We start from the raw sequence: 24915 nt of genomic DNA, 5'->3' as shown, positions 1-24915 counted from the left end.
AGATGCATTGTAATCCTATTTGCGTGGTTCATGGCCTCGTTGATCTCACTGTGAAAATCTCTTGAACCCAGAGAGTACGGCGTGAGAAAATTGTAATAACACACAAGGTACTACCATCAAGAGCCTTTTGAAGAAGTCCTTGAGGAAATTTGAAGAAAGGAGACAGGAAACAAAGAGAACAGAACGACAAAATGACCAAAGGATTTGGAAGGCGAAAAAAAGGAAGCAAAACAAACCTTGCTACCACACCGGCGATGCAACTTTTTAGGCAGACTTGATGGTGAAAGGTGACTGACACAGATGCCTCATTTTTGCGTCCCTAGTACTTCCAAGTAAACCGACTTCTCGCCTTATCAATAATTACATATTTTCTCTCTCCACTTACTAGCGTTGAAAAGAAACAATTCCATTTTAGTTCCTCTTCTCTCTGTGTAGTCTTAAGTTATACCTCGACATCGTCTGAAACAACTTCCCAATCGTTTCTTTCCCCACCAATTTGAAGAATGCGAGACAAAAAAATGAGGCTTAATTGTCAAAAGTTGATTTGACGTGTGTGCACTTGAAGGGTAGATGACGGGTGCCATTGATAGGGACGTCGTGGCTTGACAACATCATCAGGTCACAAAAACGCTACCTTTTTTCCTCCTCCTTCTTCCCTCCACCACCCATCGTTCCATTCATCATAATGTAGAAATTGACAATGAATAGGTATTGTTTATATTTACGATTTCAAAAAATGGACTGATAAACTGATTAATTTACTCTAATTTAGGACGGTCAAGTCGATGTATTTGACAGCTACCATATGAGTACACCAGTAAAACAATGTTTTGTGCTAGTTGTCAAGACGACCTACATTCGCATATATTTCATTATTTGCTCTGTAAGTTATGCCGCCTAAACGACGCTTTTGGTATTCAACAAATAAGGCGTCTGTTATAGCCACTCCCGCCTCTCTCCACCTCTTTTTACTAACCACTCCGAGGGCTGCGCTCCACGTACCTCTTAGGCAATTAACAATCTGATAAAACATTTCTCCATGACAAATTTATGAGAGAAAGTAAATTGCTTCATGTCTGTCTGATGAATTTCTGTAATTTACTAGGGTGTTTGAGTTCCCTTAGGTTAGCCAGATGGATTTCGACAAATCGCTGAGCGAGCTTTTGTTGCTTCCGGTCTGTCCAATGGATTATTAAAAAAAAGTGAACCTTTCAAATTTCACAAAATGCGCATATTCAATTTTGTGGAAGTTGGTGCCTAGCTTATTTAATGTAGGCCAACAAGATGGATGTACTACACCATGAAAAGGCGTAACTCACTACCGCTAACTGCGACGTCGAACCGAGGATAAAAAGTCCATCCGGGTTCGAGGTTAATGCACTGACAGGCGGTGCTAATTTAAGCGCTAATTAGCACCTCTAATTCCCTTCTTTATTCCCCTTACATCTAAGTATGCTTTTTGTTTGGCTGGAAATAAGAAAGGCATTAACATTAGCCCGATGCTAAGAAGCTGATAGGTGATATTTGATGTAGATTAGCCAATTTTTTTCTCCCATCTCGGATAGAAGATAATGCTTGATTTGGAAGATATTGTAAGAGTTACGACTTTCAAGCAGTGCTGTAGGTGACATGTGCACAGCCCGATCTGTGAGAACCGGAAGAGGTCTGTGTAATCTGCCTCCCTGATCTACGTAAAGTCCTTTGTTTCCAGCATTTGAACACGTTCCATACATTAAGGCAAATTGCCTTGACAACGCCTTTGGTGAGGCAGATTTTCACACTTGTGAAAAAGTCACCAATTTTAATGCCTCTGTTCTAAAGTTTGCTCATTTTTACTGTTGTAGGCCAAATGTATGCCGGTTTCAGTACAAGACCTCGATTCGTGTGTGGGAACACTTCGAAGTGCCGTATTACAAAAATTATCCAGTTTGGAAGAAGGACTGCGGTGCGAAAGGCACTTGGTGTAAAGTAGACGAGCAACGGTAAGTTCAAGTTCTTTCCGACAGCCTTTTCTGTTTTTTTTTTTATCGCATAATTTGCAGTTGCCAATTGAGTCCAAAAGGGCAGGAGACGACCTGCTGGATAGATGTCAACTTTGCGTAAACTCGACCAAAACTTTTCTATGCGATGCTATGACCATGGTCTGTGTAATCTGCTTTACCAGGTTAACTTAAAGTATCTTTTTTTGAAAAAAACAAAATTTATATAATCCTTTGCTTTTTTATTAGGTAAAACAAATTAGGTGTCTTATTAAAGCATTAGTTTGTCTGGCACGAAAACACTTAAAGGATTAAATTGCGACAAGGAAGGTGTACTAATCTTGTCAACCTGACATGGAAAAGCGATGATTTAGGACACGTGAGATTTTCTCCTTTTACTTGGGAATTTTTCGTATCTAAACGGAGGCGAATTTTGCCGCCTCTATTCTATTGGTTGTCGGTTTACTAATTTAAAAATTTGGCTTATTTTTGGTCAATTCCCGATCAGATAGAAATATCTACTTCCACATCCTTTTTTAGAAAGGCTTGAAAATTGGTGCATCAACCTATTAAAACCTTCCCATTTTTTAATTTTTTACTTTCGGGATTGTTAATCTAATGCAGTTTCACATTTCGACATGAGTTTTTTTGACTTAATCAAATTTAAATCATGTGGACCCATGAATTATTTTTAAAAAAAACCATGTAAGTATTTGAATCTATTTAAAAAGTTTACTTCCTTCAATGCCAAGTCCAGAATCTTTAAACCTCAAGCATCCAGTATAGGGTAACGCCCTTGGACTTCCGTAAAAACGAATGAAGCCACGGTACTTGGGCAGAATGCGTATTGACAATGTACAGTAGGGCTTAAGTCTACTGTCATAGCTCACAGGCCAGCTTGCCTTGTAAAGGTATAATGGCGGACCACCTAAGTGGTTCCTTTACCAAAACCGAGGGTTAAACAAGCAGCCAGTGTATTGTAAACCGCTCCCTAATTTGAGCGTCTTTTCCGGCGCTCCCATTGGTCAATCGCCTATGCCACCCATAGCAACGTAATCGGTGTTGTAAAACATTAACGATCCAACCTTGCCAATTACCGAATTTCTATGCTACTGAGCAGATGCTTGACTGTAATGTCACTTATTCCCCTTGGCAATTCTACTGCACATGGAGACTTGTCCTGCATGGGAACTGTATCGGGGAAGGGGGAATGTGCTGGCCAACAGGCTTGTCCATTGCTACTCCTGGAAACCCTGGCCTAAAGACAGGGCCATATAGCAAGGACGGAGTTTAATGTAGTTCTGTAGAGGTAAGGTATCACGTCCATCCCTCCTTGCCACGATGTTCTCACTTTACCACTACCCAGCCTTACCTATCTAAGTTCCATCCAACCAGTAGAGAGGTGGAGGAGAAATAGCGCGTTCACATATTTGATATCTTCATATGGGTACTATCGACAGCTCCGTAATAAACAATTTTTCAATGGTTTACAACTAGTGTCACTTCAGTTGTTAATAGCTTTCCTCCAGACCACGGGACCGTGGCAAATGCCGAAGGCTGACGCCATTTTTGTCCCTTTCGCTAGTGGTCGTCAGCGATTCCCTTATCTGCAGTATGTGCACCTCCTCCGTACCGATAAGGTTCATCACCCCGCAGTAGAAATCATGATGGATGTGCTTAAGGATCAGGTTCGCTTTCTGCTGCCACTAATATAGCACTCTGCGACTTCTCTGAAGACCAAAGAAGACATACGACTTGGGAAGAATATGTATTGTCGACCTACAGAAGGGATTGGGGCTACTGGCATGGCCTGAAGGCCTAGTCATCCTGAGAAGACACAATAATGGAGGACCTAAATGGTCTATTTACCAAAATTGAGAGTTGAACAGACATTCGGCGCATTACAATAGCTCATAACCCTTGATTTGTAAAAGTGTGTCTCGTTTTAATTCTCTTTGGCATAATTTGAGAAGTATAGCCTTCTTCCCTTTCATTGTGGATGTAAATGTATTCCTATAGTGACTTTTTCCTGTTAAACACAAGTTGTGAGAATTAAGACCGAAGTGTGGTGGTCGAAACCTCCATTAACTGTTATTTGCGCTTCTGCTTGTGGTCTACGCTGTGAAAAAAATGGAAACACATCATTTAAGTACCTTTTATGTGTAGTTCTCTGCAAACGATGAGCCCTAATGGTGTTTGTGTCAAAAGAGGCCTGAATAAACTCTAAAACAAACTATATTTTTTTTCTCTTTTTTGTAGTCGTGAAATAGCTACCAGCTATAGAATAGTTGACCAGCCTGTTTTTCAAGACAAAATTCAATGCTGTGAGGGATTTATTCGTGTGCCTGGATTTGAAGGATGTGTTGCAGGTATGGATTCAATTTCCTTTTTTCAAGCATTCCCTACTAGGCAGATTCTGCTATCATGAAATTTATCAAGCACCGGCCTATTGTCAGTGGGATTGTGCCAACTAAGTACCCATATTTTTAGAAAAAAAAATGTTCTAAAATGTCTGTTTTTTGTGGCGGCAATTATTGGTTTAAAACGACTTCCTAAAATGTAACTTCAGGCCTCAAAACGCCCCTTAATATCCTTTGTTAATGCCGCTGGAATGTGTCAAACCTCCCTTGAGTAAATCTTTCTACCCATGGGTTAAAAACTGTAGCTAGGCTCGAGGTGACGACCGTCAAAGTCTAGCCATGCCTTTATTTAAGGTAAAAATGGATGTTTTTAAAATCCTATACCAATTCACCCCACTTTTTTTGTGGGAACCCCGAATCTGTGCTGTTAATGCTCTTTGATTACACGGAGGAAACAGTTTATGTACATTGCGGCTCTAAATAAAAAAGGAAAAAGCGATGAAATAATAGAAATTTACTTTCAAAAGTTCCATACATGTAAGAGATTATTTCCATTTCCCTTTGCCTAAACTGGATGCTGCTCCTTTTTTTCTTCCTTCTTTTTTCTCCGATAGACTTCCCCCTTGATTAATTCGCTTGTATGTAGGGCTTTAAAAGGTAAACAGAAGTGAATCCTGCCTCTCCTCTCTGTGTCTCATCACCCTCTGATTCCAATTTTTTTGTTATGATTGACTGGACCAAATGCCATAGGTAATTAAAGTCAATTCCTCACGCATTAACTCCCAAGTAAGGCGTGAAGGAGACCAAAAAAGAAAACAAAAAACCTAATTGTGTAATTAATCGTCGTGACACAGGTTTTACTTCAACTTGATGGGCACAGTGAAAGAGGGGGGAGGAGCGGAAGGAGAGGGGGGTAGGAAGGCGTGCGAGAAGGGAGCAAGTGTAAACATTTTGGAGTTACTTTATTGGTTTAAAAGAAGGTAAAAAATGCCTATTTTCCCAAGCCGAGGACAGGTAAATCTCACCTTTAAGATTACAAAAGAGAAGAGAATGATTTAGGGTGGTATCCGTATTCCCTTATCGAACTTCTCTTAGCCTATGTGCAGTCAGGGTGGTTGATGTTGTGTGTTATCCTCTCAAAAATGCCTCCTGAGTTGTGCAAAACAGAAGGCACCGCCAAAATCACCATTACTCTCAATTGAGCTGTCTGGCACAAAGGGGTCGGAACGCCTGTCTAACCTTTGTTATTTTAAATTGGCCCACCTTTCCTTGCCACTTTCTCCAATTTTTTAAACAATTAATTTAACCGTTTTATGAATAAATTTGAATTTTTGGTTAATTTATTTAAGCAAAATTCCAGATATGCTTGACATTGGTTTGATAGGTACTTTATTAAATTTCCATTTCTCTCATTTTACTGTTTTTCCTCCTCCCTCGCCTCCCCCTTGCCCAAAGAGTCCAACTGTAATCCAATGTTGAAGACCACACAATGCCTTAATGGAGGAATCTGCTACGAGAATGGACAATTAACAACCTGTATGTGTCCAAAAGGCTACTCTGGACCTCGTTGTCAATATGGTGAGTTGAAAAGAAAAGCCATCTTTAAGACTTGTGTTTCAAAATTCCTCAGTTCTTATCTTTCCTGTGTAGCCGATGATAGGTGTCGACAAAACAATGGCGGATGTGAGCGAGAGTGCTGCAATATGGCCGGAGGTTATTACTGCCGCTGTCCACCCGGCTACCGACTTGCACCTGATCAACGTCATTGCCTAGGTAACTGCACAATACCTATTAATAAAATTGGATGCAAAGTGTTGAATTACTCGCTTCAGTTAATGCATCAATTTGCCGTTTTTGGTCTGATCTACCGGGCTTGATAAAAATGAAAATAAGTGAATTCCACCCCACCTTGTCGTATCCACGAGTCATGAGTGCTTTGACTAAGTGAGGTGGCCAAAACATCCAAAAGCCCCATGATAAGTAAAATAGGAATTTATTCTTCTCTCTTTTTCCTTTATCCAGCTCCTAAACTCCCTCCTCCCTCATACTTCAATTTGATGTGATTTACTAGGGAAAGTGTGGTGCTTTACAGGGAAATCACATCATGATAACAATTGGGAATATTTTTCTGTGCCTGCAGAATGTGACAAACCTGCCTTGATAGCCCTTAAAGTACGGACCTCAAATTTGCCAAAAATCCCTTCTCGTATCCTCTATTTTTGCAATTTCAATCCGCAAGTAGATGCCACTTCAAGGAGGCGAATTCACAATTTTTAGGAAATAATGGAGGAATAAAGCACAAATATGTGCACCGGCTGTATTTGCATTTAATTTCTCAAGTTAGCAAAGAACAAGGATCACTGTACCCTCCCTTTTTTGTTGTTTGGGGGGTTGGGGAGAAGCTAGAGAAAGATGGAAAGCAGGAAGAGCGCTACAAAATAAACATTTTGAGAAGAAATTATTCACCGCTTGATTAAAATAATATATTTTGCTTATTTAAGCGGATATATATTTGGGTTGTCTTCTTTACTTTCTCCTCCAGACATTAATGAGTGCGAGAACAACCGCGGCGGTTGCATTTATGGTTGTGAAAATCTTCCAGGTGGATTTCGTTGCACCTGCCCAGAGGGAATGATACTTGCTGATGACAAACTTTCCTGTCGACCGTGTAGGTTTTATCCTGTCTCCACATTTGTGTGGAGTGATTCCGTGATACGAGCAAACAATCGTTTTGGGATGAAAAATGAGAGGCTAAAAGCCGAAAGCTACTCAAACAAGCGATAGGAAATAATGCACTTCGGGCCCAACTCACGATACGTAGAGTGGCAGAGATAAAAGCTAGATGAAAACAAATTTTTAGGAAAATATCAAATCTTCCTTTATCAGGGATTTTCGTTATCTATAAAATAACCAAATTGATTTTTGAAAGTTGATCAAGATACTACTTTTGTCTGAAATTAAGTAGACTTTCGAAAGTTAAGCGATCGATATTAACATAGACCTGATTATCGTTTAATAGGGATTAAATGAATGCCAATACATTGTTTATCCTCTTTTTTGTTAAAACAAATGACCCTAGCCTTGTTGGAGGTCAAACTTCACCACCGTATTAGCGACCGCTTTTTTGTGAACCAGGCCTATGTACCAGATGATTGAGTTCACTGTACAAAAAAAGAGAGAAAAATGAGGGTAGTCTAGTGCTTTGATTATAGGTTAATAAGTGATCTTTTGCTTGGAAACATTTTTAGACATGGATCCCTGTGCCCCTCCAGGAAAAGGCGGTTGTGAGCATATCTGTACAACTCTTTCCAGTTACCGCTATGCTTGTTCCTGCTATCCAGGTTATCAGTTAGCTGAGGATAAGAAACGATGTATCGGTAGGTTATAATGACTTCACTTCATTTCATCCCTTTTTATTATGTTTTTTCCCTTCTCTTTTTTTGGTATGGGCCATCAAGGGGGACCTTATCTGCTTTTCTATACTTAAAATTTCACATACTATCTTACACACACCACACACACAATGTATGAACATTACAAACCACTGGGTCAGAAAGGCAAACTTTCAGTCCGCAGGTGGGAGCTTAATCGCAAAGACCTGATGACGTTTGTGTTCCGCTTTTTAATTCTTTCGCTTTCAATCAGTCTGTGTGGATGTCAAGCAAAAGGAAGGACATGAGCATAGAATTGACTGCGTGGAGACTAAACTTTTCTGGAATCACTGAAAAATTTCTAATAATCTATTGTTAGGTGTAAGACACCAAATTTGCTTTAAGCGTGTGAAAACAGTACCTTGGTTAGATAACACAAGGTCCATAAAATTTAGAAGAAAAAGCCTCTCTTGAAAGCGTACAAAGTGGGAGAAGGAGCGTATATGTGCTCCATTGTTTCATTGCTATTACCAAGTTGCTCGTGAAGGATGTCAAATTTAACAAGTGCAATGCATGGCCTAGATTTCACTGCGACTACCAGCCATCCCTTTGAGAGGTTACCAGGTAGCCAAAAAAATTAATGGTGTGGCTTCTCTTTGTGAGTTCAATAAGCCTCCAATTCCGTTTGGCGAGCGAACAATTTTTCAACATACTGCCCTGAAGCTGTCCAATGGAAGCCCTGATCTTATTGATGAATCAAATTATCTAAAGGTTGATGCATTGGAGGTGAGGGATACCCCTTCTATGCTTGATCACGCCAAAAAGCTTTTGGTACTGTCTAACGTGCTGTTATTTTACACACGGCAGCAAGGATGGGTGGAGAGGTGCAGTGGAGATCACTAAGCAAATGAATGTCGCCCGCTATACCTTGACAATGGATAACAAGTGACCTCATAGTTTCTCTTTTTTCTTCGCCATCTGTCAAGTCAAACAAGCAGACAATGAATCAGACACCACGGTTACCTCTCACTTGAGTCACCCATGGTTTAGAATAATGCGCTCCTGGTCACAATGGTGCATGATGATAATGCATAATCGTGGATTTCTAATACTTTTTATAGCTGAAAACCCTTGCCTCAAGGATAATGGAGATTGTGAACACCACTGTGAAAACGAAAGTGGTATCAAAGTCTGCTCCTGTCGTCCAGGCTTCAAAGTTTCCCCCTACGATCCACACAAGTGCCTTGGTAAGTCATGCATTAATGCTTCATGTTTCCCCAAGGCTGTCAAAGCCATCTTCGGTTTGGTATTTTGGGCCATTCAAGAAGTTCTTCTCAGCTGATTTCTGCACAGCTCGTGGACTCATTAAGTTGACTTACCAAACATTTTCACCTAGTAAAGTAAACACCTCCCCCCACCCTCCTCTCCTAAAAGAGACTAAAATTTGGAGAAGGGGGAGGAGGAAGTCGGATCTCTCCTGGCGCTCATCAAGGGGATAGGAAGAATTGATACGTCAAAAGGGCTTTACTTCCCCTTTTCTATGTCCGTGTTTTGTAAGAAAAGCAATCTTGGGTTACCGATTTTGCATCTTGTTGCAATGATTTACTTTCACTCTGTTTGTCAACACGGTGTTGTCTCCTAACCACCTTTCACCCACTTTGAAGTCTCATACATAAAAAGTGTGCCGATTGGATGTGATGTGAGCCAAGCTTGTCTGCTCCACTGGAGCCTATGACAACATCTGTCAAACCAATGAGTCGTGTATGGCTTGACAATTTGTTCTCTGCTCCTTTCACCCTTACGAGTCGATTGTCGCCTGACTGGCATGTGATGAGAAATAACGACGGTGTTGCAGCGGTCCATCCCAAATCATTTACTCACTACCCTTCTAACACTTTTAAGGCAAGCATAATTTCATCGCTAGACGACTTCAGTGTGATCTATTCTCCTAATTTACTTAAAAATGTGTGGAAAATTTTTTATAGAAACAACCAGGACTGATCAAGGCCTCACATAACCACACATGATGACACCTTGGGCTAAAGCTGACTCGAAAGGATGGCTTCTACCGTTCCTTTGTTAATGTCGATCAAGAGAGGAGGTTGTTTAAGTACCTTTTGCGGTTCTTTCATGTAAAGGCAGTGTGCTAGGAATTACTAAAAGGACGCCAAAGAACGTCGTCCCTTGGAAGGGGTTACTCCTATGGAAAGGGGAGTGGAGGGCAGGGAGGGGGAAAAGATGAAAATAAATCTCTTTAAGGTTTTCTCATCTCAGCCCCATCTTGAAGAGGTATTACTTGTTTCACATTCATTTGGAGGTATAAATATCTACCGCCTCCTGACCTTTCCAAGGGACCTTCCGGTGTCATTCTAATGTTGCTTTTGTAATGCTCAATTGGTATAAACAGTTGATAGGTTAGTTTTTCAAAGTCTTTACCCAATAGGTAAATTCCACTAAATGCAGACAAAGCAAATTAGCTCTTCCACTCTCATGTGTGCATGCAAAACTTGTGAGGGTAATAAAGTAGGTCAATCACCTCAAAAGCTCGGGCCTTGTGTTTGTATTCGTGCATGGTGGTCAGGTTTTCAGACAAAAGCTTGGGTTGCAGGCTCATCCTTCACCAACCGATAACCAAGACGATTTCTCACTGGTTTTGTCTAAGAGGTGACGAATTGCATCACCACGTGTGGCCATTGGCTTTCTTTTTCTTGCCTTGGATGACTTTGTTTAACTAGTTACTGGATAATCACTGCTGTCCTGACCACCCAATTTATCTTCCAGATATCAACGAATGCGAAAAAAATAATGGCAGATGTCAGCATCGTTGTATCAATGTTGAAGGATCATACAGCTGTGACTGCAATCCTGGATGGCAGCTTGGAAGTGATGGACGAACTTGCTATAGTGAGTTATCTCTCAAAAGAACAGCCCTCGACATCACTCTTGGATCGTTCACTTGCTCTTGACCACCTTCTCCACTGCTTTGAGGCCTCATCAGATTTCTGTTGAATCTGATGTTATTCCATAATTTTTAGAGGTAGATCCCGCTCTCTTCATTTTTAATTACGAGGATGGAGAAGCATGTTCCACCAAATGGGAATAAAGGGGAATTCTTCCCTAGTTGTATTTTCTAGAGGACAAACAGTCAACTTCCAACTTTTAAGGCTAATGCTTCTAAAGCATTATGAATGCGGTGGCCGCAGACATATTTTTGCTGACACGAATTGTGCTAGTCATCTTGTAAGGACTAGTCAATCTGTCGGCCGAGCGAGAGATAAAATGGATGGAGGGGGAGAAAGTCCTATTGCTATGAAAAATGAAGGAAAGATCTCATGGTGCAAATAAAACATGAGCGGAATGACTGCAGACTATCGAGAACTTCAGAGAGCCTCTCTCTGAGTGCTTTTCGTTCCAGATTCACTCTCCCTAAGCACACCACAGATTCGACTTCTTTAACACCTCCAGGTATCCGAGGCCTTGATCTACGCAATTTTTCTTAATCGAGAAGGGCACTTTTTTACTTATTTTCACAGCCAACCTACTGTAGGATTTATTGAAGCCAAAACAATTACCAATCATCCAATTAATCAACTACTTAAATGTCAATGGCAATAATCGCCTACAATTTATAGTTGCTTGGTGGCTTTATTTGGAAAATAAAAGCAATTATATCGATTAATTTTTTTTGGAAAAGTGGTAAGGAATTTGTGCCAGATATATGTGATGTCAAGGTGAGATAAGGAAATCGGAGTGTCACATATGCGTGACGCTAGTAGCGACCGTGTAAAAGTACTTGTTGACTGAACTGTTTGAGGACACAATTGGTAAAATGTCCTCATTCTTGAAGTTATCTTTTTTTCCCCCTGACAACGTCATGGTTTAGCTGCTACCAACGAAATGGCCTTAACGTCCTTGGTTTTCAAAGTAGTTTTCTTTTTCGTCCCTAGCGATAGTACTAACTTGGCCATCTCTTACAGGGGTAGTGTTGGAGGTGACAGACCCCTGCGAAAACGGGAATGGTGGATGCACGCAAAAGTGTATTCGAACACCAGCGGGAACAGCTGAATGCGCCTGCAATCCCGGATTTGATCTTCAAGCCGATGGCAGAACTTGTGAAGGTGATGTCTCTTTCCAAACCTAGCACTTTCTAGTCTTAATTCACTTTTATTGACTTTCTACCGTTTTTTTTCTGAAGAAATGCTGATTGACGTTAATAATTTACATTAAAACCAATAGGGCATCAAAGCCACTCCCACCTTGGTCTTCGTCATTCCTAGTGAGCATGGACTCCCTGCCGCATAACTTTTTCTCCTACGCATTCACGACACTATACGTCCCGTCATTTTTTCTATCCCTTTTGCAGATCGTGATGAATGTGCAACCGGGGAGGCGAAGTGCCATGGGGTTGCATCGAAATGCATGAACGAAATCGGCGGTTACAGATGTGCCTGTGATGAGGGCTATCGCTTATCCGTGGATGGATTCTCATGTATAGGTGAGCCTTGCCTACTTATAAATTATAAGTAAGGGTTTGGCACAACCATGTTAACTTTTGTTTACTTGCAAGATATCGATGAATGCCTGAACTACAACGGTGGATGCTCAGGCAGATGCATTAACACACCAGGGAGTTATAGGTGTGTTTGTCAGATGGGCGAAGAATTGGCCGAGGATGGTAGAACCTGTGTTCGTAAGTGCTTGGAGTCCATGGTTTTGCAACATATATTCGAAATACTTTACGAGTGAATCTATTAATTCGGGCAAATTTCAGGTTCAAATTATGCTGGTGATGAAAGCCGATCATGGGACGTAACTTGGAGATCTCCAAATTATAGTGGTGGTGATAATGCCGAAAGTGAGTGATTAAAGTTTTCCTTCATATAGCCGTTGTAAATGCTCCATATGCCAGTCGCAGTACGTAGGCGGATCGGTGCCTTAAAGCACACCCATATACATGTTTGGCTTGACCCAGAAGTCGTGTCAGAATCTACAGAGACTACAAAGTCCAAGTAGATAAAAGTACCTCAAAAGAACATTAAATAGTGCCCCTCCACCCTTAAAAGTTGTCTTCGGCCCTCACCGTGGTTACTCTTTTCCATCGCCCGTAATGAGTCACCTTGTGACCATTTAAGAAAAAATACTGTCTCCTAGCCACGATACATGCTGCAGATCCAGTTGTGGCTTCTGAGCACTGCGTTTCCAGTAATGCAAACTTTATCGTAGACGAATCTTTTGTGAGTCACTGCCAGAACCAGAGGACCTTCTACACCAAGCACATTCCTGATAGTAAGCACCTGAAAACATCAATTGCAGAAGGAATGTCAGGTTTTTAAACCACCAAATCAATTGAAGACGTGTTGAGACAGCTCCCTCTGTCTTCGCTTATCGTGCAAGCCACGGTGGATTAAGTCATTCACAGAAAACACCTTCCCCCTGATAGCTCTTAATTAGGTAAATAGTAACAGCAAGTGGCGCTGTTTTTTTACCTGAGTCGGGTTGCCTTATCAGTGCCACCACCGTAGCGCTTCAAGCCCTTCCTAAAACCCTGATAAAGATGACCATAAGGTGGAGATTGAAGGCCTCACCCAGCACAGAGTAATTTGAAACAAACCCCAAATCACTACAACAAATTAATTTACTTAAGGAGTTTATTAATGGAAAATGCATATTCGCCTGCCGGCTATGAACCGTTTACGTCTGATTTCTCAAGTAGTCAAAATCATCATTTCTTTCATCATACCTGTCGTTGTCTGTGCGCTGTCTTTTTGTCAGTCTGTTTACAAATTTGGTGTACGCCTGTTTCTTTTGGGTGTTTATTTAAGGCGTTTTTAAATGTGCCTTTGTTTGCTCCAGATGTGCAGTAAATTGAAGACACCCATCAAGAAATCCACTACTTATTACTAAAACACAATTCATTAACAAACAGGAATAACGTTACCGACCTCAAATGTGTAATCATTAAAATGCTTGATGGAGCTACTGAATAGCGAAATTAGTAGCATTCGCAGATTTGTCTATTTATTGTGAATATGTTCTTCTCTTAAATTCCTTTGTTCACATAGATGTTTGATTATTATCCTTCTTAAGTAATTTTGGCTTTTTGAATTTTTCTCAGAAATTTGTCTCAAGGGAACCTTTGGACCGCAATGTGAATACGTCTGCTCGGATTGTCAAAATGGTGCTTACTGTCAAAGTGATAGCCGTGGATGCAAGTGTCCACCCGGATTTCAGGGGATCGTTTGTGAAGAACCATGTCCCTCGGTAGGTTCAATAACTTCTTAACGTCAAATCATTTTGACAGATCAGTGGCAGGGTAGAAGTAAAATAGTGTCATAGGAAGCAAAGGAGGAAACGATCAGGCGTGCGACCTACACAGGGTCTAAAGGTCCAGTAGTGTAGGTCGCATGACCACAGGCGTAGAAGGCTGAATTGCGGAAATATGGGATGGTCTTCTCTTTCATGTACTGCACACGGTAATCCACAGACTCGAACAGATGGCAATCAACAGAGCAACAATGTCACTCACAACTTTGGCATGGGGATGTTTAATTAAGGGTGATTATTACGGCAGAAAAAAGACTAATTAGATTTCCGAATCCTTGAGAAATTTGTAACACACTTCGCTAATTCTATGAACCCCCTGTCTCGACAAGAATTTAACTATATTTTTGAGGCTGGTTGGCAAATTATCAAAAAGATATAGAGCTCATTCAAAAGGAAAAGAGTGACCGATAGAATTTATCAGCATTGAGTCATTTTAGGCGTTGTTCAGGTCATATTTGAACTTTTGAATTTCCCCTAATGTAAGAGGATATTGCTTTGGTGGTGTCATACCTCAAGTGGATATTTTACGGGCTAGTCCAGTCCCCATGCACAGCCAGTGTTTAGCCAGCAAGGGTAATGCACGTGGGCCGAAAATAACGAAAGAGCAGATAAGCCGATCCACAGCATGGCAGTCGCTTCCACCTTGGAGACCAATCGGTTAGGTGTTATCACAAGTCTCTACAGATGAGGCCTCGCCTTCAATAATGTCCATCTATCTGGATTCCCAAAGGAGACTACCTCCATTTTCAAGAATTCACCACTAACCGAGAGGTGACGAGTGTACTGACGAAATCAAGTTATTCTTTTTCCCTTCTTTGTCCCGTTTGCCCCCAATTCCTTTCATGCAATCCATAGCCAACAATAATGAAAGCTCGTTATATTTTAGGGTACATGGGGAGTTGGATGCAAGCAAAAATGTGATTGTCCAACCGGCAAGTGTAACTCTGCCACGGGTACTTGTCAATGTCCACCAGGTCGTTATGGAAAGAAGTGTGAGAAAGTCGGCTGTCCACCAGGATATTGGGGAGCTGCCTGTGATAAAAGATGTCCCAAGCAATGCTCCACCGGATATTGTCACTCCAAGACGGGTGCGTGTACTTGTGCACCGGGAAAATATGGCTCCTCCTGTCATATCACCTGTCCAGAGGGCACATTTGGAGAGATGTGTGCAGAGGCGTGTCCTGCTATGTGCTACGATCCGAATAGCAACTACAAAGGATGTGATCCAGAAGTGAGTATGACAGGTTTTGATAGTGAAAGTTGGTTTGTTTGTAGAACATTGACAGCTGACAGGTAACCAAATTATTCCTCATGGCTTTCCGACTTAGATCGATGCAAGAGGCAACTTGTAAAGTGGAAACAGTTGTTTGAGACTTGTCAGTCTGTCGGGGTGTACTCTCCTCTTTCACTTTGGACCCCATGCATAATTAAATCTGAGGTCTGATTTGGTCTTTTTTGCTGTACGAGTCGAGCCTAGCTCAGCTTCAAAGCTGAAGACGTTTTTTGTCGATTGAGTTGCCTAGCTCTTGTAGGTGGTATGCTTGCAAGCTGACTGACCCCTGGTGGAGTTCACTTACCTTGAAGGGTAAAATTATACCATCGGTTATCTCATTCCATATTTCTAAAGCGCGCAACGATTAAGCTTCACAGGTCTCTTCTCTATGTGTGTACTGCATCTGCAATCGTTCAGTTGCCAAAGGTCAATCCATAAATACGGCTGAGATTTGCCTAATCCGTAGAACTCAAAAACGAATGATCGATTACTTCAAAGTACTTTAGGAGTGAGAAGGGGGGAGATTCTCTTTCATCTCAATTTCCGCACACCTGACCTACTCCTCCAACTGATGGCTACCAGCCTATTTTGGCTTCAGGCAATCACGTGACCCCATGCGAAATAGAATGGGCATTTAAGAAAACAAAGTCAGCCGGAGAGGGTGGTGACTAGAGCTAGGTTGCTTCTTGGTTTCTAGAGACAAAATGCCACATGTGCACATAATCCTCTCCCTACTCATTACACTATAATACCCTTGGGAGATCTGCCTCGAGTGTTCATAGATCCTTTCGACACAAGGTGATGTAAGGGATTCTGATTCGGGCAAGAATTGGTCCTAAAGTGAACTTAACGTTAAGAGATTCTCCCTAATTTTTGCAGCTTTGGCAACCCTTCTGTATTGCTTTGTTTGTTATTCACAGTAAGGGTTGGTCTATAGAAGCTTGGTCTTCTTTGAAGGATCCAGGTAATTGATTTTTATTCTTCACTAAGGAGCAAGAGGTACTGGGCATATCACTTCGCTTTGCCACTCGTCCAGCAACTGAGTGACCTCTTCAGACCTCAGCCGCCTATTAAAAATATTTTTTTATTTTTTTTTGTACTGTCTTAGACCGGTGAATGCCTATGCAAGCCTGGCTACCATTCGGTGGGATGTTCAAAACCCTGCGGTTTTGGATTCTACGGGCAGGATTGTCTGGAGAAATGTGAGGATTGCTCTCGTGGCTGTGAAACTGAGACAGGGAAGTGCATCGGTTCCTGTCCTGCTGGCCGCTGGGGTCGCAATTGCGATCAATGTGAGTTTCACTGCTACGGTAACAAAGTACCTAAAATAGGATGAAGCTTCAGGAGGAGCTCTATGAGGTGTGATCAACTTTTTAATGCTTCATCCGTCAAGATCTCAACGACTGGTGACCACAACGATCCTGAGATTTTAGTGGATTGACATAGCACCAAATTTCGTCAATTTTGACTAACCTCTCCTCGACAAAACAATTATCCTTCTAAGGCCAAAAATATCCCATATCTAGTTTATTGCTCCAAACTTCTCCGATCTGTATATCAAATGAAAACGGTTTAGTACGACTGGACCACATGTCACATATATGTGACATGTTAATGATAGGAGATAGTCTCTTAGAAATGCGATTACAAATATGTCCACCTTTGATTTAAGCATAATGCTATAGAATCCAGCACGGAGAATTCATTCCTTTCCTCTCCGTGGTCTTACTTTTGCCCTGAAGTGCGTCCGCCACCAGTCATAGGAATTATAATGTAAGATAATTCCATCGCTACAACGAGCATACCCACCAACGAATTAAAAGGCTGCTCTACTTTCCTTTGACTCAAGACAATATTTCGCTACCATCTTGGGGCAGCAAATCTTATCAGGCGAAAGTTTTCACGTGCCATCACCCCTCATTTTAATCTTGCTTGAAGAATAGACGGAAACTCATTAACTTTGTCGCTTCTCCTGTATTACATCGGTAAAAATGTTTCCTAATCTCATTTTGTAGGACTTAAAATTCCTTCGAATGCTACTTAAATATAATTAGTACTAGCTCAAGTCTGCTTGCAAGTACTCTTCACAAAAAAGATTACACTTGGAAATTTCTAGTCTGTCCTTCGGGCAAATTCGGCAAGGATTGTGCCGAGTCCTGCGCCTGTGGTCCAATGGGGCTTAACTGCGATCCTGTCGATGGGGTCTGTTTTTGCATGGACGGCAGCAAAGGAAAAACTTGCAACATTCGTAAGCACCTTATTTTATTACTTGAATACGATTAAACCATAATTTATGTGTGGAATAAGCGTCCACTGCCGTCATACCTTTTGACCGCTGGAAGAGTATGCTGGTGTACGCCGTCTTCACTCTCCAAAACCCCATCCAGTAGAGGTAATCTCATCTCCCAAATGGTAGGAGTGTCCTTTGTCTCCAAAATAGTTTGCCCTTATCATTTGAATGAGAATGGAAATGTAATAAATTGTGGTGATCTCTCCGCATTGAAAGCACTTCGACGCCAAAACCCAGCCCAACAATATGCACATCCTCAGCGGAGCAAGTCGGAGTGCAGACACGTTCTGAAGTGAATTGGCGCTTGGATCCTCTCGAGCTATCAACCAGAGTAATCAGCAAGCAAAGATTTTTGTGAAGACATCTTAATTTGCTGACAGGCATGATCAAACAAGAGCTTACGGTGTGGGTATGCGATAGCCAGGTGGGCAGTAGAGGCTACCAGAGACACTTGGTCATTTTCGTTTAGCTTGTGTATAGTGCTTGATTTACCTTGACCTTATGGTGGGCATTAGCTCACTTCAGGTGAATCTATATGTAAGATCGCATCAGTCAATCAAGGGGATGAACAAGAGCGGAATATTCTGGAATGCTCCACAATTAAGCTTCAAAATGAAGTCTTGCAGGAAATCAAAACAGGAGCGTTTTCTAGGTTGGTAGACGTTCATATTACAAATGAAATTTCGAGGCTATTGAAGACAGAAGCCTCCTGAGGATATTTAACGCCTTTTTCTACAATCAGCCATTCTAACCTTTATAGCTTCCCACCTTTCGTGTTCCATGAATCTTTTAATCATTTCTTAAGTCACTTCACTAATTTTCTTTCAGAGAACGATCCTGTTCCGAACATTCAAATTCAACCAGGTAAGCCTCAGGTTGTGTCACTGCCTTTTGATTAATCACGTGCTAAGGTTTTAGCCTCTTTATTTCTCGAGTTGTCTTTACAAAATTTAGGAACCTCTTCTCTTAAGTTGACCAATTTTAAGTAATTAATACAATGACCTTCCACCTTATTAGTCAAGAAATGGAATTACGGTAAGGTCTTCGGACTTCTGTGCTTTTTTGTTTACCCAATGCGTTTGAAGCGCCGCTAATATGACACGCCCGCTATGCTCCGTTTGTCTACTCTTCCGCGTTATAAATGCATGACTCTTTTTAGTTTGTCCCCCGGGTCGATGGGGTCCAGACTGTGAGAAGACTTGTGAATGCAAAAACGGTCTTGAGTGTGATAAGGACACCGGTACTTGTGTTTGTTCACCCGGCTACATTGGACACAACTGTGACCAACGTAAGATCACCACGTTTCACCACAAGAAAGGGGGTAGCACCTTGGCAAGAACTAGACCAACTCCTTTATGTATCTATTCTAGCATGTCCAAAGGGAAAATTCGGACAAAACTGTGGATTTACATGTGTCTGCATTCATGGCAAATGCGATCACAGATCGGGAGCATGCGACTGTGATCCGGGCTGGCACAACATGCAATGTGATCTGCCCTGTCCAGCGGGGTATTATGGAGAGGATTGTCAACACATTTGCAGCTGCTACAATGGGGCTGAGTGCAATCATGTAACCGGGCAATGCATTTGTGCTGCCGGTGAGCGGAGGCCCGTGGATTTACTCTTGCATAGTGTTCCTATGTTTATGTAATTCCATTTCTTCATAATTATAATTTTTTATGAAGAGGTTTTATTCCTCTTTTTTAAAGGTTGGACCGGCTCTGACTGTCGCCTACCCTGTCCGGATGGTACCTACGGTCAGAATTGTAAAAATAGGTGTGAGTGCGCCTCCGACGTGGCTGGAATCGAATGTGACAAGGTGACTGGAGAATGTCGCTGCCCTCCAGGTCGTAGTGGAAGTCGATGCGAGGCCCCCTGTCCCCGTGGTCGGTGGGGCGAGGGATGTAGGCAAACATGCGTCTGTCTGCGAGGTGCCACCTGTTCTCCTATTGATGGCACTTGCAATTGTCCGGCCGGGTGGTTTGGAGAGATGTGTGAACAGCCCTGTCCACAAGGGCGGTGGAGTGAAGGCTGTGTCAGTGTCTGCCGATGTAGGGACGGTGTTGATTGTAATCGGTTCACCGGCCAGTGTGAGTGTCCACCGGGATATACAGGGACCGAATGTCATAAACGTGAGTTCTGGATGCGAAATTTTTTTATTTGTTTTTAGCAGGTGAGCACGGACACAAAGGGTTAATACTGGCTTCTAACTAATTGTTACGCAGCTCAATTTCTTTTCCAAGCAGGCGTTCTTGAAAGGTCGTACATTTGACCACTAAGAAATGCAGCAAATTATGTTGCTACCCTTCTAGTAATCCATCACCTTTTTCACTAACAGAATGCGAGGCGGGTTATTATGGCAAAAATTGCACACAGGTCTGCGAATGTCGGCATCCAGCTGCCACTTGTGATTTCGTCACTGGCTTGTGCTCATGTCCGCCAGGATGGACGGGGAAAGAATGCGAAAAACCCTGTCCACAGGGCACCTATGGCAAGGATTGCAGTGAAAGGTAAACACACCTGTCTTTCACTACTTGGCATTTACATTTGACTCTTCTCATACTGGGTAAAAGTGTCAAAAAGGCAGCTGTGTTACTTCTGAGGGTAGTATAACGTACAGAAAGATTGAGATGCTAGTAGCTGAAGAGGTGTGGGAGAGGCCCTCCAAGTCGCCCAGCACCGTGATTACTTCCCACTTTCAAGATCCAGGAGTGAGAATGGCATGGCATTGTGGAGGAAAGTTACATTTTTTTATATTCACATATCACACGCCAGTGAACCGAGTATTTCCTAAATGTTTCAAGGCTTCCATATCCGAAATTTCACATGTGAATAAAATGCAAAGATGTGGTCAATTTGTTGGAGATCTTAAAGTAGACTAGTGGACACAATTAGCGCCCTTTCACGTGTCCTTATTCTAGATGCAACTGTCCAGACCACCGACCTTGCAACCACGAGACGGGAGAATGTGCCTGCCCGCCTGGACGAACGGGTAAACGGTGTGAAGAGCTCTGTCCCACCGGCCGATGGGGTATCGATTGTCAACGTATCTGTCGTTGCAGTGATCAACTTGGACCTGACGCAATTTGTGATCCTGAAAATGGACAGTGTCGATGTCGTGATGGGTGGATGGTGGTGGATGGACGATGTGCTGGACGTGAGTTGATGGTTTAGACATCGCAAAACTTATTGATTTTTCGAGTGATAAAATAAGTTCGGGTCGTTTCGACATAGCGCACCACAATCACTTGTCGTGACTTGTAAGGAAACTCACGGTACTTCTTCCAGTGTTGACGGCAACGTCGCAACTCTGACTTCTCCTTTTAACCAATTACTTAGCATAAATTTCACTTGCACTGTTTGTAGGATGTCCTGAAGGCGCCTACGGACCAAGATGTGAATACAGCTGTCATTGTGATAACGGCGGAACTTGTCATCCCAATAAGGGTACCTGCATCTGCAAACCAGGTCAGTCGAGATCATTTGTACCATCAAATCAACTGTTGAACGACCTTCTCCTCATCTCTCTTGCCTTCTTAAATGAATTTGTACTGCCTATTCAAGGCAAACCAGGATGTAGTTTTTCGGTGTTAATTTTCCTTCTACATCCATAACAAAAAGATTTATCCAGAATTTAAAATATGTAACAATACTATTCAAAAGATTTGGGCCTTTATCAGTAGCTTTTGTATGCCGCTTAAATGAAAAAAAGCCGTCCTGATTGTAATCTTGAGCTAACTTAGTGTAGCCCAGGAGGGCATCTGTTATGAACTTGCACTCATGTGTGAGAATTTCCGATCCTCTCAAGCTAGCGAACAAGATAATCGGTAGACACGTTTCAAAAATGACCACCAAGACTTTTTTTCTCACCATTTACATACAATTAAACCAGAACTTGTGTAAAGGACATGTCTGCTAATTTCAAATTTCAGTAGTAGGTGCATGCCATTTTGACTGATAGAACTGTAAATTGATGAACACAATCTTTACCCCCCAAATCCAATTAAGTGGGAACAGTATCATTCTTCAGATGATGGGGAGTGTTTTGTCACTAACAATTTTTGTGTTTACCATCCGGATGAGATGGGAAATTGAGCAAAAGTTGGTGTCCTCTCCGCATTGAAAGTACATCCAAAAATCTGAACTCAGACAAGTTCTGCTGTGAATTGGAGTTTAAGGGTGTCAAACTGGGCTTAGATCTTGTCTAGCCACTCAGCAGAGTAACCAGCAGGCAAAGACTTCTGCACAGATACCTTAATTCGCCGATGGGTATGAACAAGCTAAAGGTTGTGGCGTGTGGGTTCGCGATAGCTGGCTGGTTAGTGGAGACTGCAGCTGACACCTAGTCATTTCCGTTTCCTGCATATATAATACTTGATTGACCTTGCGGTGAGCATGATCTTACTTCTAGTACTGCTATGTGTGATGCCATATTAGTCAATCAGGAGGGGGTGGGTGAGAATTGGTCATGCAGATGGAACCTTCTAAAGAACCAAACCGGGGACGCTGTCTGGGATTACAAGCACCTCAGCAACCTCATTGCAAGTAGTTCGCTGGTCAGGTGTCCAAGATCAGGCTGAACAAAAGCGACGCGAATCACCTCGGCTGGAATGGTCAATGGCTGACACATACCTCCACTACTGAAACGTTTGTCACTCTAGTGTCCCTTCACCTCACTGCATTATCCTTGGAGACTTTTGCAAGAGTAGCTGTTTGTCAGTTTTACGGCTTTGTTCACCAATACCTTCTTTAATGCTTAAACCACTTTTATTTCCCCTTCTTGATTGTTGGTGTCCAAACCGCCTCACTGCATGTGCGTGGGCTTTACGTCTCGCCCGCAGTTGTACGCCGTACTGCCATGATAGCATCCTTTTTGAAGGCTTCACATGATCCGAATTTACCTAATAAAACCCATTGTCATAACCTTGAACCGCTCAAAACTGAGAGGACATTTGATTCAAAATTTTGCTGACCTTGATTCTCATTTATCTATTGTGTAGGTTTCTACGGTGAACGTTGCGCCATTCCATGTCCTGATGGATTTTACGGAGACGGTTGTCGACTTCAATGTCACTGTATCCATGGCGAGGCCTGTGATCCTATTAGTGGGGCATGTGATTGTGATCCCGGCTATTATGGGGAAAATTGTGAACTAAGTGAGTTTTATTAAGTATATGCTAACACTCAATTAATTTACATCTCCTTATATCCCCTCCAATCTTTTCAAGCCTGTCCTCCCGGGAAATGGGGCAGGAAATGTGAATCCAAATGCCCCATTTGTGTCGCTGGACATATGGAGGCCAGCTTCGCTTCCTTGACCTCTGACTACAACTCCGACGATGACACCTTCTCTGCGCAGAGCCTTATCGTTTCCATGGGACGGCAACGTCCACGTACCACCGAAATACTCATATGTCATCCACAAACAGGTCTCTGCCCTTGTCCACCAGGGACCGAGGGGGATGACTGCAGTTCCACCTGTCCAGAAGGTCGGTTTGGACCCGGCTGTTCTCAGGTAATGCCTAATCAGAGGTAACTCTAATGGTAGATCAAGACGTAAATTAATATAATGCTTCCACCATCTGCCAACCCATCGATTCAAACAAAACTTCACTGATCGAGATCTAAGTCATTTAATGTAACCAAAGGCTAAAACAATCTCATCAATTTCTTGTATGGTTTTAATTCGACATTTCAAAAATTTCAACAGAATTTCGATAGACAAGACTACGATCATCAAACACTTTCGACGACACCTTCGCCTGTCTCATGGCACGCGAGAGTGGAATAGGAATTGTGAGACTATGTCCAAGTAGAAGGGTTTTAGACCGAGATAATAGCTAGATGTTTCCGTGAATTTGACCCCACCAGAGAAGACTAAGATCCCTTTGCACATTCTATCTTGCAGATGATTCGCATTCTTCCTCCTTCCTGTTTCTGTAGGTTTGTGGCTGCCACAATGGTGGCCGCTGTAATCCCGTGAACGGAGCTTGCGATTGTCCAGCTGGATTCTTCGGGCCTCTGTGCCAACTCCAATGCCCCGGAGGTTGGTGGGGTCCTGGGTGTCGTTTCAAATGTACTTGTTTTAATCCACGCAAGGGTGAGACGGATTGTGATCCCCTTACTGGACGGTGCATCTGCAAGGCTGGCTACACTGGCGACCGATGTGATCAAGGTAAGGGACTTAATGACCAACGTATTACGAAATATGATAGGCTGAAGGGAACCGAGGTCATTCTCGCTACGAAAAACCACAAATTATGCTTCTATTTTGTACTTTATAATTTGTTTTCGTATCACCACGCTTTTGGGAACAGAAACGATCAATTTGATCAGTATCAGTGGCTGAGAGAGTGCCGTGACTTAATTGGTTGACAGCCAAGGTTAACCAAACAATACTTTAATCGAATTAACTGGTAGAAATTGGCACTGTTATGGAATTGGTTAATTCCATTTCTGAACAATAAGGGGTCAGGTTGAACTGCTTTATAATCATAGAGCCTCCTCTGTTCATAATTAGCATCGCCTTCTTTTACAGTGTGCCCTCGGGGTTACCGTGGTGAGAAGTGCGCTCAGCGATGTGAAAACTGCGAGGAGTGTCACTTTGAGACAGGTCGCTGCCTCTGCGATCTGGGCCAATATGGAAAGAACTGCAAACGGAGTAAGAAGATGCCACGGCGGCTTGATTTTCCCTATTCACGCGATTTCTTTCTGTCTTCCACCATTTCCTCCTCACCCTCAAGCGACAGGCAAATTCGTCACCCGCCTCGACTAAGACCATTTGCAGTAAACCTACTAAGTGTAGTCCAAAATCGGCGTCGTCATTCTTTTTGTTTTTGTTGTTGTAGAGTGTTGTCATGTAAGGGCTTTCCTGAGGAAAAGGACAGATTAACTCCCTAAAATAATTGTTTATCCACCGATGGAAAGGCGAACGCCCCTCTCTTTTCCTCACACCAACATTTAGGCTAAAACGAGCTTTATCAAAAAATTTGAGAGCACGGAAATGGTTATTGTGAAAATGCTAAAAGAAAAGTAAGATTTTAATGGTCCTCAACCCTTGACAGGTTGTCAGGCCGGTAGATACTTCGGGGAGGATTGCAGGTATCATTGCCAATGCACCAACAATGGCCAATGCTCTCCCCGCACTGGTTCTTGCACATGTCCAGACCCCTACGTGGGACCCGACTGCAGTGTGAGAAATGTAGGTGACCTCATTTTATTGATGTATGCTGCTTCTCCGATAGCCAATCAAATTGCCACTACCAATAATCAGGGGATTATCAACAAATCAAATTGTCACTTTGTAGGCATAAACTAA

General features: G+C 42.3%; 1 protein-coding gene across 1 annotated transcript; it reads left to right on the top strand. All coding sequences in view use genetic code 11, as the record gives it.

Annotated features, from left to right (window-relative positions):
- Positions 1 to 1629: 1629 nt before the first annotated feature.
- Positions 1630 to 24915, top strand: EGR_09913 (Multiple epidermal growth factor-like domains protein; the record flags this gene model as incomplete). Its single annotated transcript, XM_024499162.1, has 31 exons — positions 1630 to 1663; positions 1712 to 1820; positions 1845 to 1982; positions 4239 to 4348; positions 5795 to 5917; positions 5990 to 6112; positions 6882 to 7007; positions 7588 to 7716; positions 8832 to 9016; positions 10446 to 10660; positions 11126 to 11175; positions 11688 to 11828; positions 12074 to 12205; positions 12278 to 12420; positions 12843 to 12996; positions 13826 to 13971; positions 14921 to 15265; positions 16416 to 16599; positions 17424 to 17555; positions 18426 to 18461; positions 18757 to 18885; positions 18968 to 19195; positions 19307 to 19729; positions 19936 to 20107; positions 20519 to 20754; positions 20964 to 21173; positions 22598 to 22753; positions 22826 to 23112; positions 23541 to 23772; positions 24136 to 24258; positions 24662 to 24915. The coding sequence occupies 31 exons, from the start codon at positions 1630 to 1632 to the stop codon at positions 24913 to 24915; spliced, it is 5205 nt and encodes a 1734-aa protein (XP_024346416.1).

The sequence above is a fragment of the Echinococcus granulosus genome, assembly GCF_000524195.1.
Source record: "Echinococcus granulosus chromosome Unknown EG_S00175, whole genome shotgun sequence".
Taxonomy (NCBI): domain Eukaryota; kingdom Metazoa; phylum Platyhelminthes; class Cestoda; order Cyclophyllidea; family Taeniidae; genus Echinococcus; species Echinococcus granulosus.
The sequence above is the reverse complement of the archived record's forward strand: the minus strand, read 5'-3'. Positions and strand labels throughout refer to the sequence as shown.